Source organism: Ailuropoda melanoleuca, chromosome 7, assembly GCF_002007445.2.
Source record: "Ailuropoda melanoleuca isolate Jingjing chromosome 7, ASM200744v2, whole genome shotgun sequence".
NCBI classification, from domain to species: Eukaryota; Metazoa; Chordata; class Mammalia; order Carnivora; family Ursidae; genus Ailuropoda; species Ailuropoda melanoleuca.
In genome coordinates this window covers 41,591,649-41,615,220 of record NC_048224.1, presented here as the reverse complement: position 1 = coordinate 41,615,220, position 23,572 = coordinate 41,591,649, and the positions used below count along the sequence as shown (strand labels likewise).

General features: G+C 55.5%; 1 protein-coding gene across 6 annotated transcripts in view; it reads left to right on the top strand.

Moving 5' to 3' along the window:
• WHRN (whirlin) overlaps positions 1-23,572 on the top strand; it is an 87,308-nt gene that overhangs the window by 16,090 nt on the left and 47,646 nt on the right. For 5 of the 6 annotated variants that reach the window (XM_034664374.1, XM_034664372.1, XM_034664371.1 and 2 more), the window contains exons 2-3: positions 7,500-7,718; positions 17,380-17,505. In XM_034664374.1, the coding sequence (XP_034520265.1) occupies positions 7,500-7,718; positions 17,380-17,505 (345 nt within the window). The remainder of the gene's footprint in view (positions 1-7,499; positions 7,719-17,379; positions 17,506-23,572) is intronic. The other variant, XM_034664376.1, reaches the window with a different exon arrangement.

The window sequence follows — 23,572 nt, the reverse complement described above, 5'->3', positions numbered from 1 at the left end:
GAGGCAACTTGTCTAAAGTCTCATAGCCAGGAAGAGATAGAACTTTGGGAATGGCTTTCTAGTGAATATACCTGTCACTGAAAAACTCTTGGGGGGGATCCTCACCCTAAGTAAGATACCTTTTAATTTGGTGCTTTGCAATTCTCTGATTTCCAAATGCAGTTGGAACATAGAGTCAAGGTTTGCCTACAACTAAGAGATTTCTGGAGCCTGTGGATGAAGGTATAAAGGAGGGTGGATCCCTGTACCTGAGTGAGTGCTGCTTTGGGAAAAGGCATTGGAAAGCCCCCACCCAGTCCCATCCACAGTGCTGTGGATGAGGGAATTAGGCCTTCTATAGGCGCGGGTGTCGTAGTGCTGCCCCCTGCAGGTGGTTATAGGAACTACAACAGGGAGGGACAAGGTTGCATATAAAAAAAGATGCGTTTCCTGCTGCCTTAGGAATTCCACTTATCTCTGATCTAGAGAATTCGACCACGTGTGCGTCAAGATGCATGAAAAGTATGTTATCGTAGCTTCGTTTGCAGTGGCAAAAACCAAGAAACCATCTAAATGTCCAACAATAGAGGAGTGGGAATTCAGTGGTGGGGGTGTGTCTCTGCCAGGGAGAGCGCCGTAGTACGCAAAGAAATGAACTGAATGCCATCGAACTGGTGAGCAAGGATCTTCAAAATGCATCTTTTTTAGCTGGAAAAAACATGGTGATGAAAATGTGAAGTGTGAGTCGATTTATGTAAAGATCAGACAACAGTAGTTTTGTATATGTGCATCCACATATTTCTAAAATGCATAGAACATTCCGGAAGGACAGACAGTTGTTAACGTGGATGGTGGGTTGAGACTTCTACTCTGGGTTCTCTATCATATTCTTACTTAACCCTTTTGCGGCTCTTACCTGTGTTCCAGGCATTAAATGCTTTATGCAGATAAACTAATTTAACCCTCACAACCACCCTGTGATAGAATATCGCTCCTAACCCACGTTACGCCTGTGAAACTGGGGCATGGACTAGTCACTTGCCCAAGGTTGCCATTGGCGGGTGGCAGAGCTGGGACGGGAGTCTCGGTAGCCTGGCTCCAGAGCTGTAGCTCCCGGCCACTCTTTTGCTTCTCTCACCAAATCCCATGTGCACCTGAGGTGTGTGTGCTCACATGAGTGTGGGGCGCATGGGGCGCTGACCTAAGGCTGCCTGAGCCCTGGTCTAGGGCACTGATCTTTCTGCAGCCTCATTTGCACAGATTCCCTCGGAGCTGCCTGGCATTTAGCAAGCTCAATAAATATCCCGTTGGGAGAGATTATGAAGAAAACAGAACATGCACTGTGCCTCAGGAACATATCTTGTAGTCTTAGAGACAGGATGTATGAAGCTGGTGCAGAGACTGTAGTATACATGGCAATGAAAACACAGAAGTGTGCTGGGTGCTCTTGGAGATGGAGAGTCAGTTGCAATCCAGGAAGGCTTCCTGAAGGTGGTGGGAATGGTCTGAATGTCAAAGGCAGGGCAGATGTGAGGAAGTGTGGATTAAAGGAAGGGAGGGGCGCCTGGGTGGCACAGGGGTTAAGCGTCTGCCTTTGGCTCAGGGCGTGATCCCGGTGTTGTGATCCCGGTGTTACGGGATCGAGCCCCACATCAGGCTCTTCCTCTATGAGCCTGCTTCTTCCTCTCCCACTCCTCCTGCTTGTGTTCCCTCTCTCACTGGCTGTCTCTCTGTCAAATAAATAAATAAAATCTTAAAAAAAAAATAAAGGAAGGGAGGATTTTTTTGAAGATGAGGACCTTGTAAGAGAGGCTAGAGCTGCTTCTGTATTTGTGTCCGTGTAGATTACAGCTTTAGAGGATTCTGGGGCTTGGGTTTGGGAGAAGGAGCCGGTAGACTCAGGAAGGAAATTCACATTTAGTACTATTGCGTGCGAGATGCTATATACTATACATAGGCAGTCCACATTATCTTTTTCTTTTTTTTTGAGTTTTGAGTAACCTCTACACCCAACGTGGGGCTCAAACTCACAACCCTGAGATCAAGAGTTGCACACTCCTCCAACTGAGCCAGCCAAGCGCCCCTAGGTTATCTTAATAATGCTTACATCAGTTGCATTTTAAATGCAGAAACAGGCACAGAGAGGTTAGGTAATTTGCTGTGTCACACAGCAAGTCAACAGCAGAATCAGGATTGATGCCCAGTAAGTCTGAGCCGGAAGCCCCCGCTGGGCAAGGTGGGGTCAGGAAGAGCAGGTGTGCATCCTCCTTTCCTCTCTTCGGGATCCCTAACCTGAACCTGGGTCTCAGACGGGCTGAACATCTCTGTTCCTGAGAAGAGAAGACCTTGGCCCTCGAGGTTTTTGTCCTGAAATAAACTGGATGAGTCACCACGATGTGCCTTTCCTTGAGACTTCGGAATGCGTCCTTCGTGCACGCCCCTGAGGACGGGAGCCTGGTCGTCCTGCGACCTCGTGGTCCACTGCACACTTGCGCTTTGGTCGTGTTCTCGAACATGGGAGCATCTGTGCGTCTGCCGTGTGAACACACAATGCCCCGCCCCCTTCACGCTCTGGCCGTCTCCCGTTGCTGTCTCTGCCCTTTACGGAGCGGAGAATCCCGTCGCCTGGGCTGTGATTTGGGGGCTTGATAGTTGGCTCTGAAGAGCTGAGTGAGGCAAATTTGCCTCCTGAGAGCATTAATCCAAGTAGCAGGTTATTAAGTTTGAAGACATACACATATAATTTACATTTCCGTAATCATAACACGTTGCCGCGACAGTCCTCTGCCTGATGGTTGGTATCCGAGCCACGCCGTCTGCCGGGTCAGATCGAGACTTCAGGATCTGACTCCGTGGTATGCACGCGAGCCCTAGGTCAAGTTTTACCAGCAAACGCATGGTAACAGGCGTGGGAGCGTAGTGGTCTGATGACTGCTCCGCCTCTAGTGGGCTCTCCCCAGATCTCACGTTGTTTCCTTTCTAGCCACAGCCCCCTGAATTCTCCGGGGATAGGCACTGTGCCGTATAGGGCCCCTCTGCCTAAAGAGAGAGTGGAATTACGGTCTTCCTTTTACAGGAGAGAAGCAGATGAACAGAGAGGGTCAGTAACCTGTGTGAGGTGGCACAGCTCATAAACAGTTGGGTCAGGAGACCGGCTGGTTGTGCGGGCTGCCACGCAGGAGACAGGCAAGGGTGACAGTCACCAGCTTGCACAAGTAGAGTGCCCACGTTTCTTTAAGGTGGGTGTTGGATGTGGTTTTCCCCATGCAGACAGCTGCCTGCAAGGAGCAGAGCCGAGCAGCCACAGTCCCATTGGAGGAATGTCCGTCTCCCCAGCTGTTGGGTCCCTGGGGAGGTCCACGGCTGCCAATGATAATGCTGAGTTGCCGTGTGCTTCCTGCCACACCTTGGATGCTCCGTCTGTCCTTCCAGTGTCCCTTCCAGCTGACAGGGAGCCTCGGAGCCCCCGGGCTCAGGATCTGGTTCAAGGACTTGGTAGCAGCCTCAACCTGCACACTCTTGAGGACGCACTCCCGGAGGGCTGCCTGGACTCCATCCCTGTGTATCCCAAAGCCCCTGATCTCTCTGTTGCCATGACTCATGACGGTCCGGTGGGTAAATTCGGCCTTTCCTTCTAGATGGAGCCACTAACCAGAAGACGCTGAAGTTTCCTATGGGGCAGGACCTCAGCATTTAGTAAGTTCAAGCTGCTCGTTGCCGGTTGGCAAAACGGAGGCCCAGCGAGGGGAGGACGTAGCCCCGGGCCAGCCAGCAAGCCGGTGGCGCAACGGGGACATGCCTGGGCCTCTGTTTCACAGCCAGAGTTCTTTCGGGTTTCCTCTGCTGCTTCAGCTGTGTGCTATCGGGACGCTCGCTCTGGCCAGAGAAGCTGCTGGTTCTTCTGAGAAACGAATGGCTGAATGGTCAGGTGCACCTGAGGCACCCTGGCGCCCCAGCCTGGGGTGGCCGTGCCGTGTGCAGAGCTGGGGCAGGCCGAGCAGGCGAGCACGCATCGGCCAGCTCTCTCTAGGAATTCACTTCTCCGTTCAAAGCCACTCTTTTGAAAAGCAAGTGGCTATTTGGAAAACTGGACACCAAAAAGCAGTAAGAAGACAGACACGAGCTTCTTGGACCCTCCTCGGCCTCCCTGCCTTCCCTGCGTGAAATACGCACATATTAGTTGAAAAGGGGTGGGTGGAGCTGTTGGCGCCGCGTCTCTCGGCCCCCGCACCCCTGCACCCCTGCACCCCAGCAGCCCAGCAGGATTCTGAGAGCCTGCTCTGGGGCAGCAAGTGCTGCTTTGGGAATCTTGGGTTTGTTCGGTTTGGGATGGTGATATTCTTGCTCTCCAGGACCCCACTGGAAGCCCCACATTTACCCAAAATGCCAACCTCAGAGTTCTAGAAGGGTCTCCACTTGAGCGGCTGTCAGATCTTCTGGCCCCTCAGTCTTGTGATGGGGAAGCCGACGTGCACAGGGGAGGGGGCTTGCCCAGGGCGGACCTCCTGTGTGTCCTTGGCTGTGCTCTTCATCCTTGTTCCCTCTCTGTCCCTTCCCACGTGGGGCTCCCACGGTCCCCTTCTGTAAGATACGGGAGGCGGGCAGCGCGTGGGAGACTCGGTGACCTCCCAGGCCCTCCCCGGCGCCCGCTCTCTGTGGTCTTCTCACTCACCTCCTCTCCATTCTCAAGGTTGCAGCTGGCCTATTTATAGAACTGACCGGGAGAATTCGCTCTGGCCAGCAAGACAGAATACAAACTGCGCTCTCCGCCACCGCCTTCTTGTGTGACTGCTTGGACGAGGCTTTCCTGCACCCGGTTTCCCTTCTCAGTGCAGGCACTCCGGGAAGAGAGGCGAGCGGGCTTGGCTACCCGTTGAGCTCCTACTGTGTGCAAAGACTCTGGACCTCCTGCGCGTGGTCTCCTGGAACCCCCACCTCCCTGAGAAGGGGGTATTGTTCTTTCCCGGAGCTGCTTTGAGACGGGAAGCGCCGGCCCCAGGACTCATGACTCACAGGGGACAGAAGTACGGCTCACGTGCAGTTCTGCCTCCATCCACCGTTCCTGTTCTTTCCACTTGGTTCCTCTGCTCCTGATTCTGGCGTCGCCAGGCTTTTCTGAGACCTGCCGGGGGAAGCCGCGTCTCTCACCGGCTGCAGGTGCCACAAGGATGTGCCCACTTGCTCTCCCCAGGCCCGGCACACAGTAGGCCCTCAAGTCAACTATTGTCAAGTGAACGGTGGGGCTCAGGCTTACAGTCTGTCGAGGGAGGGAGCAGGGAAGAAGCAGGCCAGTGGGACCGGCCTCCAGCCAGCAGTGCCCTCACGGAAGAGGGAGCCCTGGGCCGGGAAGAGGGGTCAGAAGGCACAGGGTGGGGGGGCCTCACAGGTTTCTTGAGGCTGTTCCTGCCCTGCAGCCCCCTTCCCTGTTGGCTCCCCCAGAGGCCTGCTTGCTCGCTGGCCTCTCCACCCTGCCCCTCGAACTTCACACAGGTGTTCTCTTCCCAGCTGTCCTACCAGGGGGACTCCTGGGGACTTGCCAAAAGAGCACCAGTTCTCTCTCTGCTCATCTTCTCAGAAATCTTCTGTAAAAGCAGCTTTTGGAGAGCTGCCATATTCTCATTGTCCTTCCACTGGGAACTGGCATTTAGCTGCGGAATCGAGGGGCCCGGCCCTTCCCGGCTTACCCTTCCTCCTCCGGGAGAGCCTCAGACGTCCAGCCGGGCTCCCCACTGTGGGGGAAAGCTCTTCCCTTGGCCCCTTTTGTCTGTCCAAAGTACTAGGGAGTCAGGGGAATGCAGTCCAGGGCACATCTGGGCAAGCCTGGGGGACTCAGAGAGCTAGGTCCTCCCCTCCCCCTTTTTGAGGCATATTCTTGTTGTTTTCTGAGGGCAAAAGCAGTGTATCCTCATTCTGGAATGTTTGGAAAATATTGACAAACAGGAAGAAAAAAATAATAGTCACGCATCAACCTGTCACCCAGAGAGAGGCACTGTTGGCGTGTTGGCACATCACGCCTCAGCTTTGTTTTGTTTTGTTCTTTTCTGGGTGATTTTTATCTTAACGTCACTGAGATCGTACTGGAAGATACGATTTACATCCTTTTGACCCCACAGCACAGTACAGCATATCACAGACCCGCGCCGTTACGTACTCCTCATAATTGTTTATAAATGTGATTTTAACGGCAGCGTGGGCTTCGTGTGGGCAGGCTCCAGCCCCCCCCCGTTGCAGGATTTGCTATGAATCCTCACGCTAAGTGACTATCCCTCGATAAATGGCTTCATTTAAGCTCCAGGTGCCCTGGAGGAAAGCGATGTGGCCAAGCTCCGCGTCCACCCCGGGCAGAGACTTTGGGCTCACCTCTCCTCACGGGGCTTCCGTCCCCAGGCTGGAAAACACAGAATAACTCAAAATCAGTTGGTATGGAAAAGGAACCCCACACCCCCAGTGTAGGCAGGCAATTTCCCTCTATTTCTTCATCTGAATCATGGGCCTCTCTCCCAACGAGATTGGATTCCATGAGGATTTCAGGAGGAGACAAAGCATGCCAGGTGCAGAACAGAGGTTGTGACACAGACAGGCTCTTTATAAATGTCCGGCTATCATTATCAGTCATTTCAGCTCTTGACTCTCTTGTCGGGGTCACTAAGGCCACCCCCAGGTTCTGCGAGGGCCCACAGGTTCGGAGTATAGCTGTACTTGTGGCTAAGACTGATGACGGCGAGGGGTGCCTGGGTGGTTCAGTCGGTTAAGCATCTGCCTTCAGCTCAGGTCATGATCCCAGGGTGCTGGGATCAAGTCCCGCATCGGGCTCCCTGCTTGGTGGGGAGTCTTCTTCTCCCTCTCCCTTTGCCCTGCGCCCCTTGTGCTCTCACGCTCTTTCACTCTCTCTCAAGTAAATAAAATCTTTAAAAAAAGATTCATGATAGCAAAAGGATACCCAGCAAAATGAGCACAGGGAACAGGTGCAGGGGGCAATGTGTATAGGAAACCAGACACAAGCTTCTGAGTCTCCCTTTGCTGCAGGATGAGCCCAGGATAAGCTGGGAAATGTTGTCCACCAGGGATGCTCCTTCGAGAATTAGTGCCAGGGTTTTTATTGGGGTCTGGTCACATAGGTCTCCTCCGCCTGGACCTACATTCCAGACCCCCACATAGCTTGCACAAGGGACTGAGGCACAGTGAGCCACCCTTCCCAATCAGGGAATGGGAGGAGTGCTCAGAATCCAGGTTCCCAGATGGCAGCCAAGCAGGCCTTCCTGTAAGGATGCGGTCTGAGGCCTGCTGTGTTAGCTCTTCTCCGCACAGCTGTGCCGAGAGGTCATATTTCTTACATTTGGACCACTTCAAGATTGGGATGGGCTGGATGTCCTTGTTTCCATAGGACAAAAATTGAGGCCTAGAGAAAATAAAAGGCGGGGGGAGGGGGGACTCGGGGGCTGGCCTGAGGGAAGTAAGTTCTGAGTACTGGGAGGGTAGTCCCTGCTAATCCCTGTATCCCCCCCCTTCTTTCTCTCTAGGCTCTGAAGGGCTCGAAGAAGCTGGTGCTGTCAGTGTACTCAGCGGGGCGTGTCCCCGGGGGCTACGTCACCAACCACATCTACACCTGGGTGGACCCCCAGGGCCGCAGCATCTCCCCGCCCTCAGGCCTGCCCCTGACCCACGGCGGCACCCTGAGGCAGCGGGAGGGGGACTCGAGGAGCACCCTGCATCTTCTGCAAAGCAGGGATGAGAAAAAGGTGAGCTGCCGGGCCTTGGCCTCGGCAGGCCGGTGAGGGGCAGGAGGCTGGCGGGGGAGGCTGGTCCCCCAAGACCCCATTCTCCCTGCCAGACCCAAACAGGGACGCCTCTTAGGGGCTGGACAAAGGGGCTGGGTCCTTCTCTCAAGGCCCCTACCAAAGGGTTTCATCTTGTTTTCTTTTCTTTTTGACCCATGCAACGTATATTCTGATGCAGGCTAAGATCCTGCAACCAAAGAGCCCAAAGACTATGACTTAAAAAAGATCATTTATTTCTCTCTGACCCAGAGCAGAGGGGACAAAGGGGGCTGGAGTGACAGCTCTGCTCCCCATATTACTGTGGGGCCCACCCTCACCCCATCAATATCCCCTGGGCTGTTGCCCCTCCTGATGGTTTAAGCTGTGCCACACCAGGTCCCCATTCTAGCCCCTGGAGTGCAAAAGGGAGGAGACAGCTCAGAGCTCCCCTTTAAATTCAACATGATTCGACTTCTCCGTGGTCCAGACCCAGGCGCACGGCCGCATGCAGCGGCCCGGACTCTGGGCTCCGCAGGGAACTGCTGCAGCTGTGTGTGTCTTGGGTTGTCAAGAACAGGAACAGGTGCTGGTCACCTTGTACCAAGTGAGAATTGACCGGTGTGGGCAGTTCCAGAACCAAAGCAGAGGAGCTCAGGGTGCGCCTCCCAGGGGAAAGGGATTTCCACCTGTCAGCTCTCTGCCTCTTTCCAGGGCTGGGCGCTTTGGTGGCCAGAACCACCAACACTGGAGCGGGTGGCGGCAGGCTTGTGGTCGCCCGAAGGCCGTGGCGGGCGGGCATCAAAGCCCTCCTCCCCTCATATCGTGACTGTTTCAGTTAAAAAAAAAAAAAGAGCAAGAACGAGAGACCGGGAGATGCTTCCCCCGAGTTTTGAAGCGTTGCCGCGGGTGCTGTTTGCCTCGCACACCGTGGTTGCTCTGGAGCCCAGATAGTGTAAGTCCTGCCCACGGCTTTCCCGGTGTTTTAGGACCTCGACTCCGGCACCGACAGCCCGGAGGCCCCATGGCTTGGGGCTCCGGGCCAAGGCCTGCCGTCTGGATACTGTTGCTCGGCTCTCCTTTCCCGTCCGTAAGACCACCCGGCCGTTTAGCGTGCTTCGTGCTCTTTGCGCAGACGTCAGTCTGTAGGCAGCGGCTTCAGTGCTGGGCAAGAAGCGCAGGGAGCCCGTCGGCAGACCGCCCAGCATTCTTTGTGGGGGCAGCGCTGGGGGGGGGCAGAGGTGGGCTCGGACCCCCTCCCTGCCGGGCGATCCGTGTTGCTCCACAGCAGGTCTGGAGCCAGCACGGCTGCTTGAGGTGCGGAGTCATTTTCAAGGTCAACCTTCCAGGGTTGGGCAGGGAACTGGCTTTATCTTTCCCTCGAGCCCCTTCCCTGCATGAGGTGTGGTGCTGATGGGTGCTGGGCACGGTGCTTACAACATCTTGGTGAATCGTCACGGCTGCCCAGCGGGGTAGCTGCCCTCGTCCACATTTCAAAGCCCAGGAATCCGAGAGAGACTCAGGGCACTGTGGCCACTAGGACCCGTTCCACGGGTCACCCCGGTCACCCCGTACTTAGTACTTAGCACCTTCAGTGCGCTGGACGCTGTGATGGGAGGGAGGAATAGAGAAATGGACAGGAGAGATGAGGTCCTGCTGTGGAGAAGCTTCTGGTGAGTTTGGAGGTCATGGGAGGAGTGAGACCGTAATCCAGAAAGTAGCACAAGTGAGAGGATCATTAAGGTGGTGAAGAGTGATGGAAGGAAGTAAAATCCGGAGACAGGTGGAGGGTGACGGAGAGGGAGGCATTGCTTCGGATAAGGTGGTCAGGGAGGGCCTCTCTGAGGAGATGACTTCTGAGCTGAGACCTCGGAAGGAAGAAGGAGTTGCCATGCACTCTGGGGGCTGAAAATCCCAGGCAGCAAGGACAGCATGTGCAAAGGCCCCGAGGTGGGAACCAACTCACGTCCTCAAGGCTTAGCAAGAAGGGCCCTGTGGCTGGAACTGAATGAGTAGGAGGGCTGGGAGGAGATAAGGTGCCCCCTAGGAGTCTTAGAATAACTTATGTAGGAGTATGGAAGGAAGAGGCTTACAGAATTGTGCTCCAGAGAGGACCAGAGACCTCAGGAGGCAGGAAATCCCTTGGACCACACCAGCATGGCCTTCACAGATCTCATAGCTCCAGACAAGCTTCTGCCCTCTCTTCTGTTCTTCTTCCTGCTGGATGCAGCCTGGAAACCCCCATTTCCTGTTGTGAGGGGTGTGGGGAAATCTCCCTGGGGCCTGCACTCCTGTTCCCTGGGCCTGGAGCTTGGTGGGCACGGACTCTCTTCTCTCTGTTGTCCTGGAATTGTCTAATATTCCAAATCACCACGACCAGACTCCCAGGCTTCCCATGCCAACCTTCAACACTCCTATCCCAACTCCAGTGGACACACACCTTCTAGGGACAGAGTGCCCAGGGCAGTAGTGATGGAAACATCACACACGTCGCAAAACGACTTGGGAAAAGCACCCAACGCTGTCCACTGAAGCTGGTCCTAGCGTTGCTGCCGTTGCTAGGAACGCTGTTCTCCTCGCTGAAGTGCGGGAGCCATCCTGCGCGGCTGAAGGAAGGAACAGAAGGAAGAACAGATGTAACTCTCTGGGAATCAGACCCAGCTGCTCTCAAGTTACGGTCATGTCCTCAGAGGCAAAGAGGGGCAGGGTACAGCACGGCTCATCGCTCTGGTTCCCAGTCTGGATTGCCCCTCAGCCTCCACAGATGCATCTGGAATAAACTTCATTGTAGGGTTTACGTGGGATAGCGTCAGTATGACAGGGAGGGTGAGACACCGGAGCCGGGCTGCCTGGATTCAAATCCCCGCTCCGCCGCTTGCCCACTGTGTGACCTTGGACAAGTGGCATAACTGCTCTGAGCCTCAGTCTCCTCTGCAAAATGGAGACAATGGTCGGGACCACTCTCCCCACCACTAAGGGCCGCGGCGGTATGGTTGTTGGTTCTGTGCCCTGCTACACTCGCAGTGCCTGGATCAGTGCCTGGCACAGCATAGGCACTCAGTATTTATTACATGAGTGACTGAACTAAAATGAAAATACCTTGCCAACAGCCCGGGGCGTGGTAGCAGCTCAGTAAATGCTTGCTGGGTGTGAATCCGAGTCCTGTGTGATCAGACCCTCACACAGGGCTCTTTGCAAAGTTACAGAGGAGGATGTGGCCATCTGTTTCCCCAGTTGGCATTGTTGTGGGGGTCTGAAGCGCTGCGACTGTGTGCCCTTGGGGGGCTGCTGCCCTACCCGTCGCTCTCCGGAGAGGAAAGGCATGTTCTCCGTCTCTGTCACCTCTCCTTCACCCACAAGGGAGGGGAGGCTCATCCAAGCTCAGCAGGAGTCAGGCCTTCCTCTTTGGGGTTCTTTCCTGGTTAGCTGGGGCTGATGGGGGTGGAGCCCCCCCGGGGCCGTCCCCGCTGGGAAACCTGGAACAATGGTTTAGGGGCAAGGTGGTAGAATGCCAGTGCTCTGGGGTTTCTTTTAAATTGTGGCCAAACACACATCACATAAAATGTCTCCTCTTCACCATTCTGAGTGGTACCAAGGTCAGTGGCATGAAGTGCATGCCAACTGCTCTGTGACCCCATCTCCAGGACGCTTTTGCTCCTGCCCAACTCAAACCCATTAAAGGACAGTCACCCTGCCTGCCTTCCTTTCTTCAGCCCCTGCCAGCCACCAGTCTACTGTGTCTCTCCGAATTGGACCACTCTGGGTACCTCGCATGAGTGGAGAGACGGTATTTTGTCTTTTTCTGACTTGTTTACTCCATTTTGCCTTCACGACCCCCGAGTTCCTCCGGGTTGTAGCAGGTGGCGAGATTTCTTTCCTTTTTAAGGCCGATAAGGTTCTGCTGAACGGAGGGACCGCATTTTGTTCACCTGGGGGGTCTCATCCTTTTGGCTCTTGTGGATAATGCTGTGTTTGTGACTATACACGTATTTCTCGGGGACCCTGCTTTCAGTCCTTTTGGGGAAATACCCAGAAAGGACGTGGCTGTACCGATATACATCCCCCCCGCGCAGCGCACGAGGGTTCCACTTTCTTCACAGCCTTGTCAACACTTGGTATTTTCTGGGGATTGTTTGTTTGCTTTGATGTAGCCATCCTAAGGGGTGCGAGGTCGTGTGAGTTTTCCCGTCTTCACGTCAGACTTAGTGCTGCAGCAGAACAATGACGGTGCCCGACAGCACGCAGCCCGGAGGGGTGGAGTTCAGGGGCAAGGCCAGATCTGTCTCTTTCCAAGCCCTCTGTCCTGACATGACCCTGTGCCGCCTCCCCAGCGTGAGGAGCCCAGAGGAGGCAAGCTGAGGTGCCCCAAGGTCCGATGTGAGGCATGGTTGTAAAAGGGACGGGGAGGGTGCTGTGGTGTACAGAGGAGGGAGATCCTGCCAGCTAGAGAGTTGGGAAGGCTTCCTGGAGGAGGTAGCCTTTGGAAATTGGCTACATGGCAGTGGCAGGAGCAGTGGTCAGGCAGAGGGAAAGCTGTGGCAGTGGGAGGGAGGTTAGGAAAAACTAGATGGGTCTTGGAACACCCTCCCCCCGCACTGGTGTCATGTGAGAGTTAACAGTTGGAGCACAGAGTGAGGGGCTGGAGTGGTGGGCTGGGAGTGTGTGCGCCGGGACACAGTTTCCTGTAGGTGGCAGGGACTTACTGAGTGTCCTCTTGGCTGGCAAGGGAACAACGGTGACATCGATTCCAGGTCTGCAAAGACCTTTACAAGAGGGGGAAGAGAAAGGGCTGCTATAAACTCACTTCCAAGGGGGGTGGGACTGGCTGCAGTAAAGGTAAAAGCAGAAGAGCCCCTGGAGCTAATCATGATGTTATCATGATGTTCCTGGTCCTTGAAGATGAACCTCAAAGGTGGGAAATAGACCTTGGGGGAAGGTTCCAGTGCTCTGATGGCCTTCTGTCTGTGTGGAGGTTCGGAGTGAGATTGTTCTGGAGCTGGGGGCAGGGGGCAAGCTCATTCTTTCAAATGGCCTTCAAAGGCTCATGTTCCTCTGTGTGTGTGTGTGTGTGTGTGTGTGTGTGTGTGTGTGTTCCACGAAGTGATGTATAGTATATAGTAAATGGGATACACAAGAAAAGTCATGGGGACGGTGTATGAGTGGAATAATTCTAGGGAGGGCTTCACTGAGAAGATGACATAAGATCTGAGGTCCATGAAGGAGTCATCGTGCATATATCCACCCTGCCTGGGGCTGAATGTCCAGGCTACAGGACGCCTTGAGTGGGGCTAGGTGGCCCCAGGTATGGTTTGTTGGTGAGTCTGTCCTTCCTCTTGTTGGCTTTTGTCTTTGGCTTGTTGCTTCATAGCTGCAGAATGGCAGCTGCTGCTCCTGCCATTACAGCTGTGTCCAAAGCAGAGTGGAAGCGGGGCAGGCAGGCAGAAGGCCGTTCTCATCCTGTGTCTATGCCTCTTTCTTCTCTGAGGGGAGAATCGCTCCCAGCATCCATCAGCAGACGTCCTTCATCATGTCCGTTAGCTAGAACTGGCCCAGACTACCCGTGTCCCTGGCAGAGGGGAATAGAGTTGGCCCAGACTGACTTCATCTTCCGGGGCTGCTCTGTTGCTTCCTGGATAGGGTCAGGGTTTTAGGGCAAGGCAGGAAGGCAGGGGGGCGGCAGTGCCTGTCCCAGGTATGTTGTTCAATTCTCAATTTACTGACGGGGAAAACTGAGAATCAGAGAAGTGGGCCCTGCCCCCTGGTTTCCCAGGAGTAAAGTGCAGACTCAGGATTTGAACCCGGGGCTGTGAGGAGGCAGCACAGCGTGCTGCTTAAGTGCCTAGGCTGGCCAGCTGCTGACCGTGTGGCCTTGGCCATGTCATTTCACCCCTCCTGCCTCAGTGTTCTCATTGGGAAAATGGGCATAATAGTAGAAACCACAAAGGAAGGGAAAGGATTAAATGGGGTAATGCAACCAGTGCCTGGGATTCAGGAAATACTCAGTACGTTTAGTGACTAATTAATTTAATGAGTTGTTCATATTATCGGTGGGAGTGGCATTCTTCTCGCTGTGCACCTCAGTGCCCTTTCCCATAGGTGAATTTTTTTCCTGCCAAACGCAGGGTTAAATTCCAGCAAGTGACTGAGGCAGATTACCCCGTGGTCGATAGGACTGTTATTACAGCTCTGTGATACAGGCTCCGTTTCACTCCCGTGTAACGGATTTACGGGGAGGTGGTGGGGAGGCGGGGAGGTTTGTTTCCATCCTCAGTGTTCCGAGGGGGCTGCCACAGACAGCTGCTGCCATCTGCCTGTCATGGGGCTCCTCTTGGCTCTCTCCTCCCAGAATCTTCTGGGCTTGGAGCTGGAGAGCCCAGGTCAGGGAGGGGAGGGACTGACTCCAAGCCACCCCATGAGCTGGGCTGGAGCCTTGGTGTGTGGACCCCAGGCCCTGAAGGCAGAGCATGGAGGAAGGGGTGCATTCTGCTGGCAGGGGATCCGGGTGGGAGCTGCACACGCCGTCCTCAGCCAGTCTCCTGAAGGTCTGAGCCCCGCCTCCCCCACCCCTACCCCACCACCGTCTCAAGGTGCACACCCTCTCCTGAAGGATCTCCAGGAAGCAGTCCCCTCTGTGGGCCAGTAGTCTTCCTAAAATCCGAATGAATCTGAGCAGCTCTGTCTTTCTCCTCAAGCCCAGTCTTCTTGGCCTGGCTCATGGCCCCGCACTGGCTTATCTTGTCCCCTCCCCGCCTTACTTTAGTCACACAGAACCCTGTGGGACTCCTGCGAGCTGTGCTCCGTCCAGGTTCTGAGCTTTTGCACTCCTTCCTGCCCCCAGAATACTTGTCTTCCCTCCCCCTTTCCCTGGCTGACCCCCTAGGCCTTCACAGCTTGGAGGTCATATTTCTGGGATACTCTGCCTGAGGTCGGGCTCCCCAGAATGGACTCTGAGACCAAGATTTCCCTGAGGAGGTCTCTAGGGGAGTGCCTGTGGTAGACAGAATGATGACCTGAGACTCCCACCGCCTCTTCCCTGGAGCCTGGGAAGATGCCCCCTTCCGTGGCCAAAGACACTTTGCCGAGGTGGATGAGTTCAGGCTCTTGAGATGGGGAGGGTCTCCTGTATTCTCTGGGTGGGCCCAGTGCAGTCACAGGGGAGGCAGGAGGGAACGAGTCAGAAAAAGGGGGTGTCCTGCCCAGAGCAGAGAGAGGTGGGAAGGTGCTGCCCCACTGGCTTTGAAGTTAGAAGAAGGGGTCATGAGCCAAAGGCAGGTGGTCTCTGGAAGCTAGGAAAGGCAAGGAAACAGTCCCCCCTAAGGAGCCTCTGGAAGGAATGCTGTCTTGGCGACTCACTTTAGACTTCTGACCTCCAGAACTCGTAACAATAAATCTGAGCTGTTTGAAGCCGTTAAGTGTGTGGCCGTTTATCTTCACAGCAGGGCAGTGCCCTGGGTTCAGCGCTGGTAATGGGGCATGGGCGACACTGGGCTGGGCCGGGGGCGCAGTGGCTGTGACGCCAGCCCTGCCCAGGCCTCGACCGGTCCCAAGGCAGCGCTGGGGGTGCGCTGGGCCCGCAGGGTTGTCCTGAATTGAGGCAGGGGTGGGGCTTTCGCCTGCCCTCTTCTCCCGGTCCCTGGATGTGAGCTGTTCCGGGGGGAGGCAGCTCCTGGCAGGGACTCAGCCGTGAGCCACCAGCCGCCACCACTCCCCGTCCTGGAGACAGGGACCCCATCCCATTCTCCTGTGATCCTGTGCCCAGCACGAGGCCCGGCCCAGACTGGGGGCCGGGTGAGCGAGTGGAGCAAACAGCAGCCACAGCTCAATTGCACGGCCCGACCCGGCCTCTGAGGCAGCAGCCTCGGGGAGGACCACTCGGCCTTCTTTCCAGGGCACCCCTGTCTGTGCAAGCGAGCCTCAGGGCTGGCCGGCGAGGGCCACCGGGAAGATAAGAACAACAGCCAGCGTTTTCTGGGTGCCTCCGCTGTGCGGGACACAATGCTAAGCGCTCCAAGTGTGCGGACCCCTCGCCTCTAACAACGATGCAGTAAAGTGGTGTGAGCGCACTCCCCGTCTTCGTGGAGGATAAGCGAGGCCTCCGCGTGGGGTAGCACACCCAGCTAGTGCTGCTGCTGGCCTGACCCCCCAGCCGTTTGGCTCCGGAGCCTGCACCCGTAACCAGCACACTGTCACCCCCTGGGGGCCCAGACCCCCGCGTGCTAGCAGACAGGGCGGGCCTCGAACCCACGTCACCCCGCAGCTGTCCCGGCCGCGGCACTGTCCTGGGCCGGGAGGGGCAGATCACAAGGGCTGGGTTGTCAAGCCCGTCCTCAGAGCCTGCCGTTTCCAGGACATCCATCTCGCCGACACTTCTGGGGGATCATTCCCAAGTGCCCCCTGAGAGCATTGTGGTCCTCACAGACGCTCTCCTTTCTGATGTGGTCTTCCTGTCGGAGGAGCAAACCCAGAGCCGACTCTGGCCTGAAGGGGCTGGGGCCAACCCCAGAGCCTGCGGTCCTAGAACCCAACGCCCAAGAGGCACTCCGTCTGTTGGGCTCTCTCCGGGCCACCGTCCGCCAGCCTGCAGGAGTCAGCCGTGGCTGTGTGGCCTTGTCTGGTTTTGTCACATGCAAAATGGAGCCAACTGTGGCTAACGTTTATCAAGATTCACTGTGGGCCAGAAACTAGCCTGTGGTCATCTCTTAATGTGACCCTTTCCGTAGGTCTCTTTATAAGAGGCCTATTTTTTATAACCTTATAAGCCTATTTTCATCCTCCTTCCGTAGGTGAGGAGGCTGAGGCACAGAGAGATTAAGTAACTTGCCCAAGGTCACACAGCAGGCCCTCCCATCGGGCAGTTTGACTCCTGTTCACCCTCCAGTCTCATCAGAGATGTCACCTTCTCTGGGAAGCCCCCCAACCACCACCCTCGCCCCCAGCCAGGGCCTTGCACCTTCTGTGCGTCCTGAGCCACCCCATCACGCTCTGATCACACTGTCCTGTTCTGCTTCCTGGTCTCTGTGCCCTTCTGCTGAGACCCTCGGGAGCAGGACTGGGTCTGGGTCGTCTCTTGGTCCCCTGGCCCAGCCCTGGGCCTGCACTCGGCAGGTGCTCCCTGTGTTTCTAGAAGAAAGGACAGCTGAGGCCACACTGCCGAGGGCTACTGGGATGGGTGGCAGAGCAGAAGACTCCTGGGGGAGGCAGGGGACCCCTGGCTGGTGGGAGATCCCCAGGGAGGCGGAGTGGACTTAGCCTTGATCCTAAGGAAGATGGAAGGTGAAGGAGCCTGGGGCCAGGGCGAGCTCTCCCTGGCTGACAGGTGCGGTGAAGGGCAGCTGGGGGTCTGTGGTCCCCACAGTGTGGAGCACATGTGGAGAGTCGTGTCACTCTAGGGATCTGTAGAGGTCACTTCCTTCATCGCCCTTCTTTTCCTGTACTTAGAGCTGTGGCCCCAGGAGGGAGAGGGACTTCCCCAAGGTCACTCAGCAAGTTGGAGGCAGAGCTGGGGCAGGGGATCTGGAATGTTCCAGGCCTGAATCGGTGTGCCCTTTGGGGTATACCAAGGACTCCAGAGCCTGCTGTGCTGCCCCCCACGACATTCTTGTCACCCTCCAGGCCCTCAAATAGCAATCTCTTGTCCCTCCTGCAGGTGAACCTGGTGCTGGGGGACGGCCGGTCCCTGGGCCTCACAATTCGTGGGGGAGCCGAGTACGGCCTGGGCATTTACGTCACTGGTGTGGACCCGGGCTCAGAAGCGGAAGGCAGCGGACTCAAGGTGAGCGGCCCGACTCCCATGGGAGGGGATGGGCGCCAGGGCTGCATGCGTGGGGCCGAGGAAGGGAAGGAGCTGTGTGTGGAGCTCTTTGCAGCTGATTTCGGTCAGACCTGCAGCGGGGCAGTCAGCACCCACCCGCCTTGAGGACTGGTCACTGCTGGGAGCCCCCCTGGCTGCATGCCTCCAATTCGCAGCCGAGAGCAAGCAGTAGGGGCCGTCCCCCGACCTCCCGAGCCCATCTCCCAGCAGTCCTTGGAGCAGGGCAGCCTCCCACGTGGGGCCGCAGGCCAGCTGAGCTCTTCGTGACTACTGTTTTGCCAGCAGTGCCGGGAGCTTCAGTGGCCCTGACCTCAGGTTCATGGTGGAGCGCGGAGAAGGAGGAGCGGAGAAAGTGGGAGCTGGCTTGGGCTCGTACCCCGCGGCTGCCGGCTGCCAGTCCATCAGGGCAGCCCACGATGACTGAAATAGTATCGTTAGCGCGCGCTTTAGAGAAGGCTAGCTGTGTGCCAGGTCCTGGGAGTTGACTTCACACATAATGTCATTAAACCCTCAGGCTGCCCCTTGCGGGGGCTGGCTATGACCTGCAGTTTCCAGTTGGTGAGGCGGACACGTAGAGAAGGTGAAAGCGACTTGCCAAGGTCATGCCGCTGACCTTGCAGAGCAGGACTGAGCCCAGGCCATGTCTGTTCCACAGCCCATGGCCTTAGCTGCCACGCTGTACTGCCCCACTGCTAGAACTTGCTTGGGGTTTTGGGGGGGGGCAGTGACAGGGAGCAAGGCAGGGACGAGGACCTTGGGCCCAGGAGACCGATCACCTCAATAAATGGCGGTGTGTGTTTGGGCTAAATCCTGACGGCAGGAAAGCCAGGGCAGCAGCGATGGGAGCGGTGATCGTGGGCCAGGTGGCGTCGGAGCCTACCTTGCAGAATGAGACGGGTTGGGGGTAGAGGGGCTGGGGAGGAAGAGGGTGTCCCTGAGGGAGCCAGAAGGTTTGACTGTGGGTAACCACATGGCTGGGGAACGAAGCATGAGATTGTCTTCATAGCAGAGGGCCTTGAATGCCCCACTAATGTGGGGGTACCTGATTTCAATGCAGAGGAGAAGAAAAGGCCATGAAAAGGTCAAGGGGAGAGCAGAGTGGTGCTTAGGAGATGCCCTGTACCGTGTCGTGGTGTCTGGGCGGGAGTGGTCGACAGAGGGGGCATCTGTCAGCTTCTTTTAGGACATACGATGTAGTTGGAAGAGCTCTGGGTTTGGAGTCCGGAAGACTGGGTTCGAATCCCAGCTTTGCTGTGTTTGCTTTCATAGCTGGGTGACCCTGGAGAGCCCCTGCACCTGTCCATGCTTCCCTGCCCTTGCCCAGAGAAGCATCATAAATAACACGTCTTTTTCAGGATTGTTGAGGGATGAAAGGAGGAACGAGCTGACGATGACATGAATAATGAAGGTTAAATTTATTGAGTGTCGCTGTTAGGGACGGAATGCTTGTGTCCCCCACATTCATCTGTGGAATCCCTAACCCCCAACATGACGCTATTAGGACAGTATTAGGACAGTATCTGTGGAATCCCTAACCCCCCCAACATCATAGCCTTAGGCCATGAGGGTGGAGCCTTGCAAATGGGATTCGTGTCCTTCTTAGAGGGTCCCCCACAGAGCTCCTTCCCCACAAGTGGGGACGCAAGAAGTGGGCAGTCTGCATCTGGCAAGAGGGTCCCCACCAGAACCTGACCGTGTTGACCCCTGACCCCAGACTTCCAGCCTCTAGAACTTCGAGAAAGAAATACATGCTGGTGATAAGCCACCATTCTCCTCAATAGCCTGAGACAGGCTCCTCTTTCTGCTTTATGCCATTAAACCTCACACCCACACACCCCGTGAAAGCGGCTTCTCGGGTGAGCCCATTTTACAGGTGCAGCAGCTGAGACCCAGAGCGTCACGCAGCTAGTGCGAGGCAAAGCTGGGACTCCCATGCGGGGATCAGGATTCTGGTTCTAGAACCGTGCTCGGCACCTGGCCAGCTGGGCTGATGGTAGCAGCTCCACAAACGTTGAATGGGTCTGGTTGATTCTGAAACGCCCCCAGGTCCCCAGAGCGCATGCCGTGTTCTCAGGTAAAGACGACTCCTCAAGGGGACTCCCGGGAGGAAACAATCTCCCAGTAGCCTGTGAGCCCATTTTATTTAAGAAGTTCATTATTTTTAGATTTAATTTTAGATTTACTGAGAAGTCACAAAGGGATTTCCCATTTATCCTTCATCCAGCTTCTCCTAATATCAACATCATATATAATAACCACGGTACGTCTGTCGAGGCCAAGAAACGGATGTTGGTACCATGCTATTCAACAAACCACACACTTTCTTCAAGGTCACCAGTTTTTCCGCTAATGTGGTCTATTTTATTCAGCCTACCACATTGCATTTGGCCTGCGGGCAGTTTTAATTCCATTTATTTCCCACCCACCCCCAATTTCAAAAAAGATGAGTGATGGCTTCTCAGCACCGAACAAAGATTTTTTTAAATAATGAATGAGTGAGGAGATTGGGGAGAAGATATAGGGGGGCTGAGAGAAATGAGTTGAAGCCAAGGTGAGTGTCTTTCCCAGAACACTCGCTAAAGGCAGGACAGAGATTTGGCCCTGAGCTTCCTGGCAGCCAGTTCAAAGAGGGAAGCAGGTCAGAGATGTCCGTGAGATGAAAACAGATCACCTGTGCTTGAGAAGCCTGGTTATTCCTCTTCCTGAGGCCTGAGAGCAGTTTTCCTCTGGTCTCTCGCAGAGAGAATGCTGTGTGATGACGTGGCAGGAAACGTATGAGCACATTCCATACTTTGTTCCCCTTCACCTTCAGGTCCCCATAGCCACAGAGAGATGCCGAAACAGGTAGCCCACTGGCAGGTGTTTTATGAGGAGGGAAGGGCGGAAGGAGAGTGGGAAGGCGGGAGGGAGGGGACATTACATAATGACAGTGAGTGTCCATGGCTGCCCCTCCTTCCCTTCCTTCCTTTAAATCAGCAAGTATATGCTAAGGATGCCCGTGTGCCAGACACAGTGCTCTCCCAGTGGCTTTGAGCTGAGCAAGACGGAGTCTCTGATCTCTAGGAGCTTACATTCTAGTGGGAAGACGGGGCGGGGTGGGGGTGGAATTACTCAATTGTTTAATTACAATCAGGATAAGTAACAAGAGGGCAAAGCACATGGAACCGTGTGGGTGGAGATCGGCTCTGATCTTGGATATCTGGGAAGGCTTCCTGGAGGAAGAAACATTTCAGTTGAAATTTGAAAGAAGGGAAGAAAATTAATGACGTGAAGGAGGAAATGAGTATTCCAGGCAGAAAGAATAGCAAACACTGAAGTAAATGGAGTGAAATGTGCCCAGAGGCAGAGGAAGGCCCATGTGGCTGAGTGCAGAGGGCCAGGTGGAGAGAAGGTGCCAGATGATGCTGACAGAGTGAACAGAGCCCGATCACACAGGGTGTGTGATTCACCCAAGACCGTGTAGCCGTGAAAAGCTGATGTTCAGAATCCGCAGTTAGTAACAGGGCAGGATGTCCAAGGTCTATTATTAAGTGGGGAACACAGGCTGCAAAACCGCTGACCTAAGAGGATCTCACTCAGACCGTAGATGTGTGTAAAAATATGCGCAGAGAATGGGAGAAACAGCCACACGGCCCTGTTACCGACATGTCAGCGTGGTTATCCGAAGACGGTAAGACTGCGGACGAGTTCCCCTGTTCTTTACATCCCTGCGCGGGCTCTCGATGGCTCAAATACTACTTTTATAAGCATGAAAGCAGCCACAGTAGGGCCATGCCCGTTTTGAAACAAGGCAGCAGAAAAATAATTCCGTGGAAGTTTTCCGGTCACTTCAGCTTGCTACCCGGTGGCAGGCAAGTCAGAGGCTTTATTTGCTCAGAAAATGCCCACCTCGGGAAGAGGCCTTTCCTCCCTCGGTCCCCGCTGCAGTAAAGCACTTTACATTCGCTGCCACCACCTCACGTCCCCCCTCCAAGTTCCCTCGAATGTGCTAGCACCTGCCCACACTCGCTCGGGCCTCCAGGACTGATGAATTCTGTGTATTGCCAGTGCACTGTCAGGAATCAGGCAGAGTGAAATGGAATAAAGGGGCCTGGCTTGGTGGGTGGCGGAGCCAAGAACAGGCTTTATTTGTCAATAGGGCTCCTTGCTGCTGTGCAGAGCTTTCCCGGGGTGGAAACACTGCCTCCTCTCTGCCTGGCCTCCATCTGCTCACCCCGCTTCTGAGGCCAGGGGTGGGCAAGTCAAGTACCAGGGGGAGAGGCTCTCAGGAGGAGGTCAGGCACTTCCCAGCACTTACCCTGGGGTTGGCCGGGGTGGAGCGTGGAGCCGTGCCACCCTCCCGGCAGGGGCTAACTCCCCCTTCAGCACTTACCTTTAGACCTCTCTTGTTCCTTTGCACCTGCCTCCCCCCCACCCCCAGCTTCTAGCCCCCACCACAGAACGGACCATAAAACCCTGTTTGTTCCTTTGAGGACAGCCAGATCGACTGGCAGTTAAAATAATAATAATGATGGCAGTTGCTATTTATTAAGCAGTTATTATGAATCAGGCACTGCGCTCAACCCCGTAGGATACACTCCTACATAGTCCTCCCAACAGCCCCATGGTGGGCATCAAGAGTGCAGTTTAATAGATGAACAACTGAGGCTCAGAGACAGGCAGTAACTTGGTCAGGGTCACACAGGGATCTGGGGCCCTGGCCCCTCAGGCCCTGCAAAGGCTACGTGCTTTGCTGTCACCTCCCTAGTGCCCTAACTTGACCAGATAACAGAAGAATGCAGAAAGAGGAAATGAAGGACCTGTGTCCTTCTCAGAAGTCACCAAGCTTCTCAAGCCCGGTGCAGTTGTCTGGAGGCTGCCCGGCCGCACAGCCTTCACCCCTGAAGTCAGGCCAGGGTGGGAGGCCCACGCCGTTGCCGCCGGTAGGAGTAGGCTGCCATCCTGGCTGGGGTTCTGGGCAGGATCTCTGTTCCCGAGAGTGTCCCACATTTTGGGTCATCACTCCGATGCTTGTGGCTGTGGGACACGTGTCTGGTGCGGCATCGGTGTCTCCGTGGCTGGGGACAGTCTGCTGCTTTGCAGACCCGCCCTGTAGGCTGGGCTTCGCCGGAGCCCACACTGAGCGTCGGCTGCGTTGGGGAAGCCGCATGGGCTGGGGTGGCCCCTCCTCGGACGGGCCTTGCCAGTGTCTGTTCTCCCGACTCTCCCTCTCCAGACTGGGCTTGGGCGGCACCCCTTTGATGAGCACCAACAATAGCAAGCAGGTGATCTACCCCCGTCACCCCTGGACCCTCGCCACAGCTCGGGGTGGGGGGGACCCTCGCCCCTCATCCCTTCATACATTGGGAGTATTTATTTCATGACTCTCTCTGGGGAACAGAGCCTGCTCGTTCTTTAAACACTTCGTCTCCCCGCCCATGACAGAGGCTGGCACATAGTTGGTGTTTAGGAAATATTTCTTCAATGAAGGAGTGAGTGTGGCCGAGGAAGGCCCTGAACCAGATCTTTTGACCCCAAAGCTCCTATCTTGACCACTAGTTTCATTTGCGTTCTAGCCTGAACACAGCACAGAGCCTGCATTTTTTTTTAAAGGATCAGATCCCACTAAGAAGTGTTCGTGGTCTTCACACTTGCCTGGGATGTGGGCTGAGCAGTCAGACCCTTTCCCTCCGACAGGCTTGCCTTTGTGTTGAAGGAGTCGAGTAACAGCCATGGCCCACGGTGAGGTCTGCTCATCGCAGGGGTCCCATGGGCATCAGGTGGCAGGAACCCATCTCTGCGGACAGATCGCAGCCCCCCAACTTTCCATTTTATACATGGGGATGCTGAGAGGGAGGGGAAGGGACTGGCTGAGGGTCATGGAGAGGTGGGCTGGAACCCCCACACAGAACCCCTACCTACATCATTGGGCAGTTTGGCCTTGCCAGCTGACTGTGTCCCCATGCTTCCCCGCAATAGTTCTGCTGGGAGAGAAGAATGAGCGTGCCAAACTCTCCAAGGCTGCTTCCTGCTTATTCTGGGGGCGGGG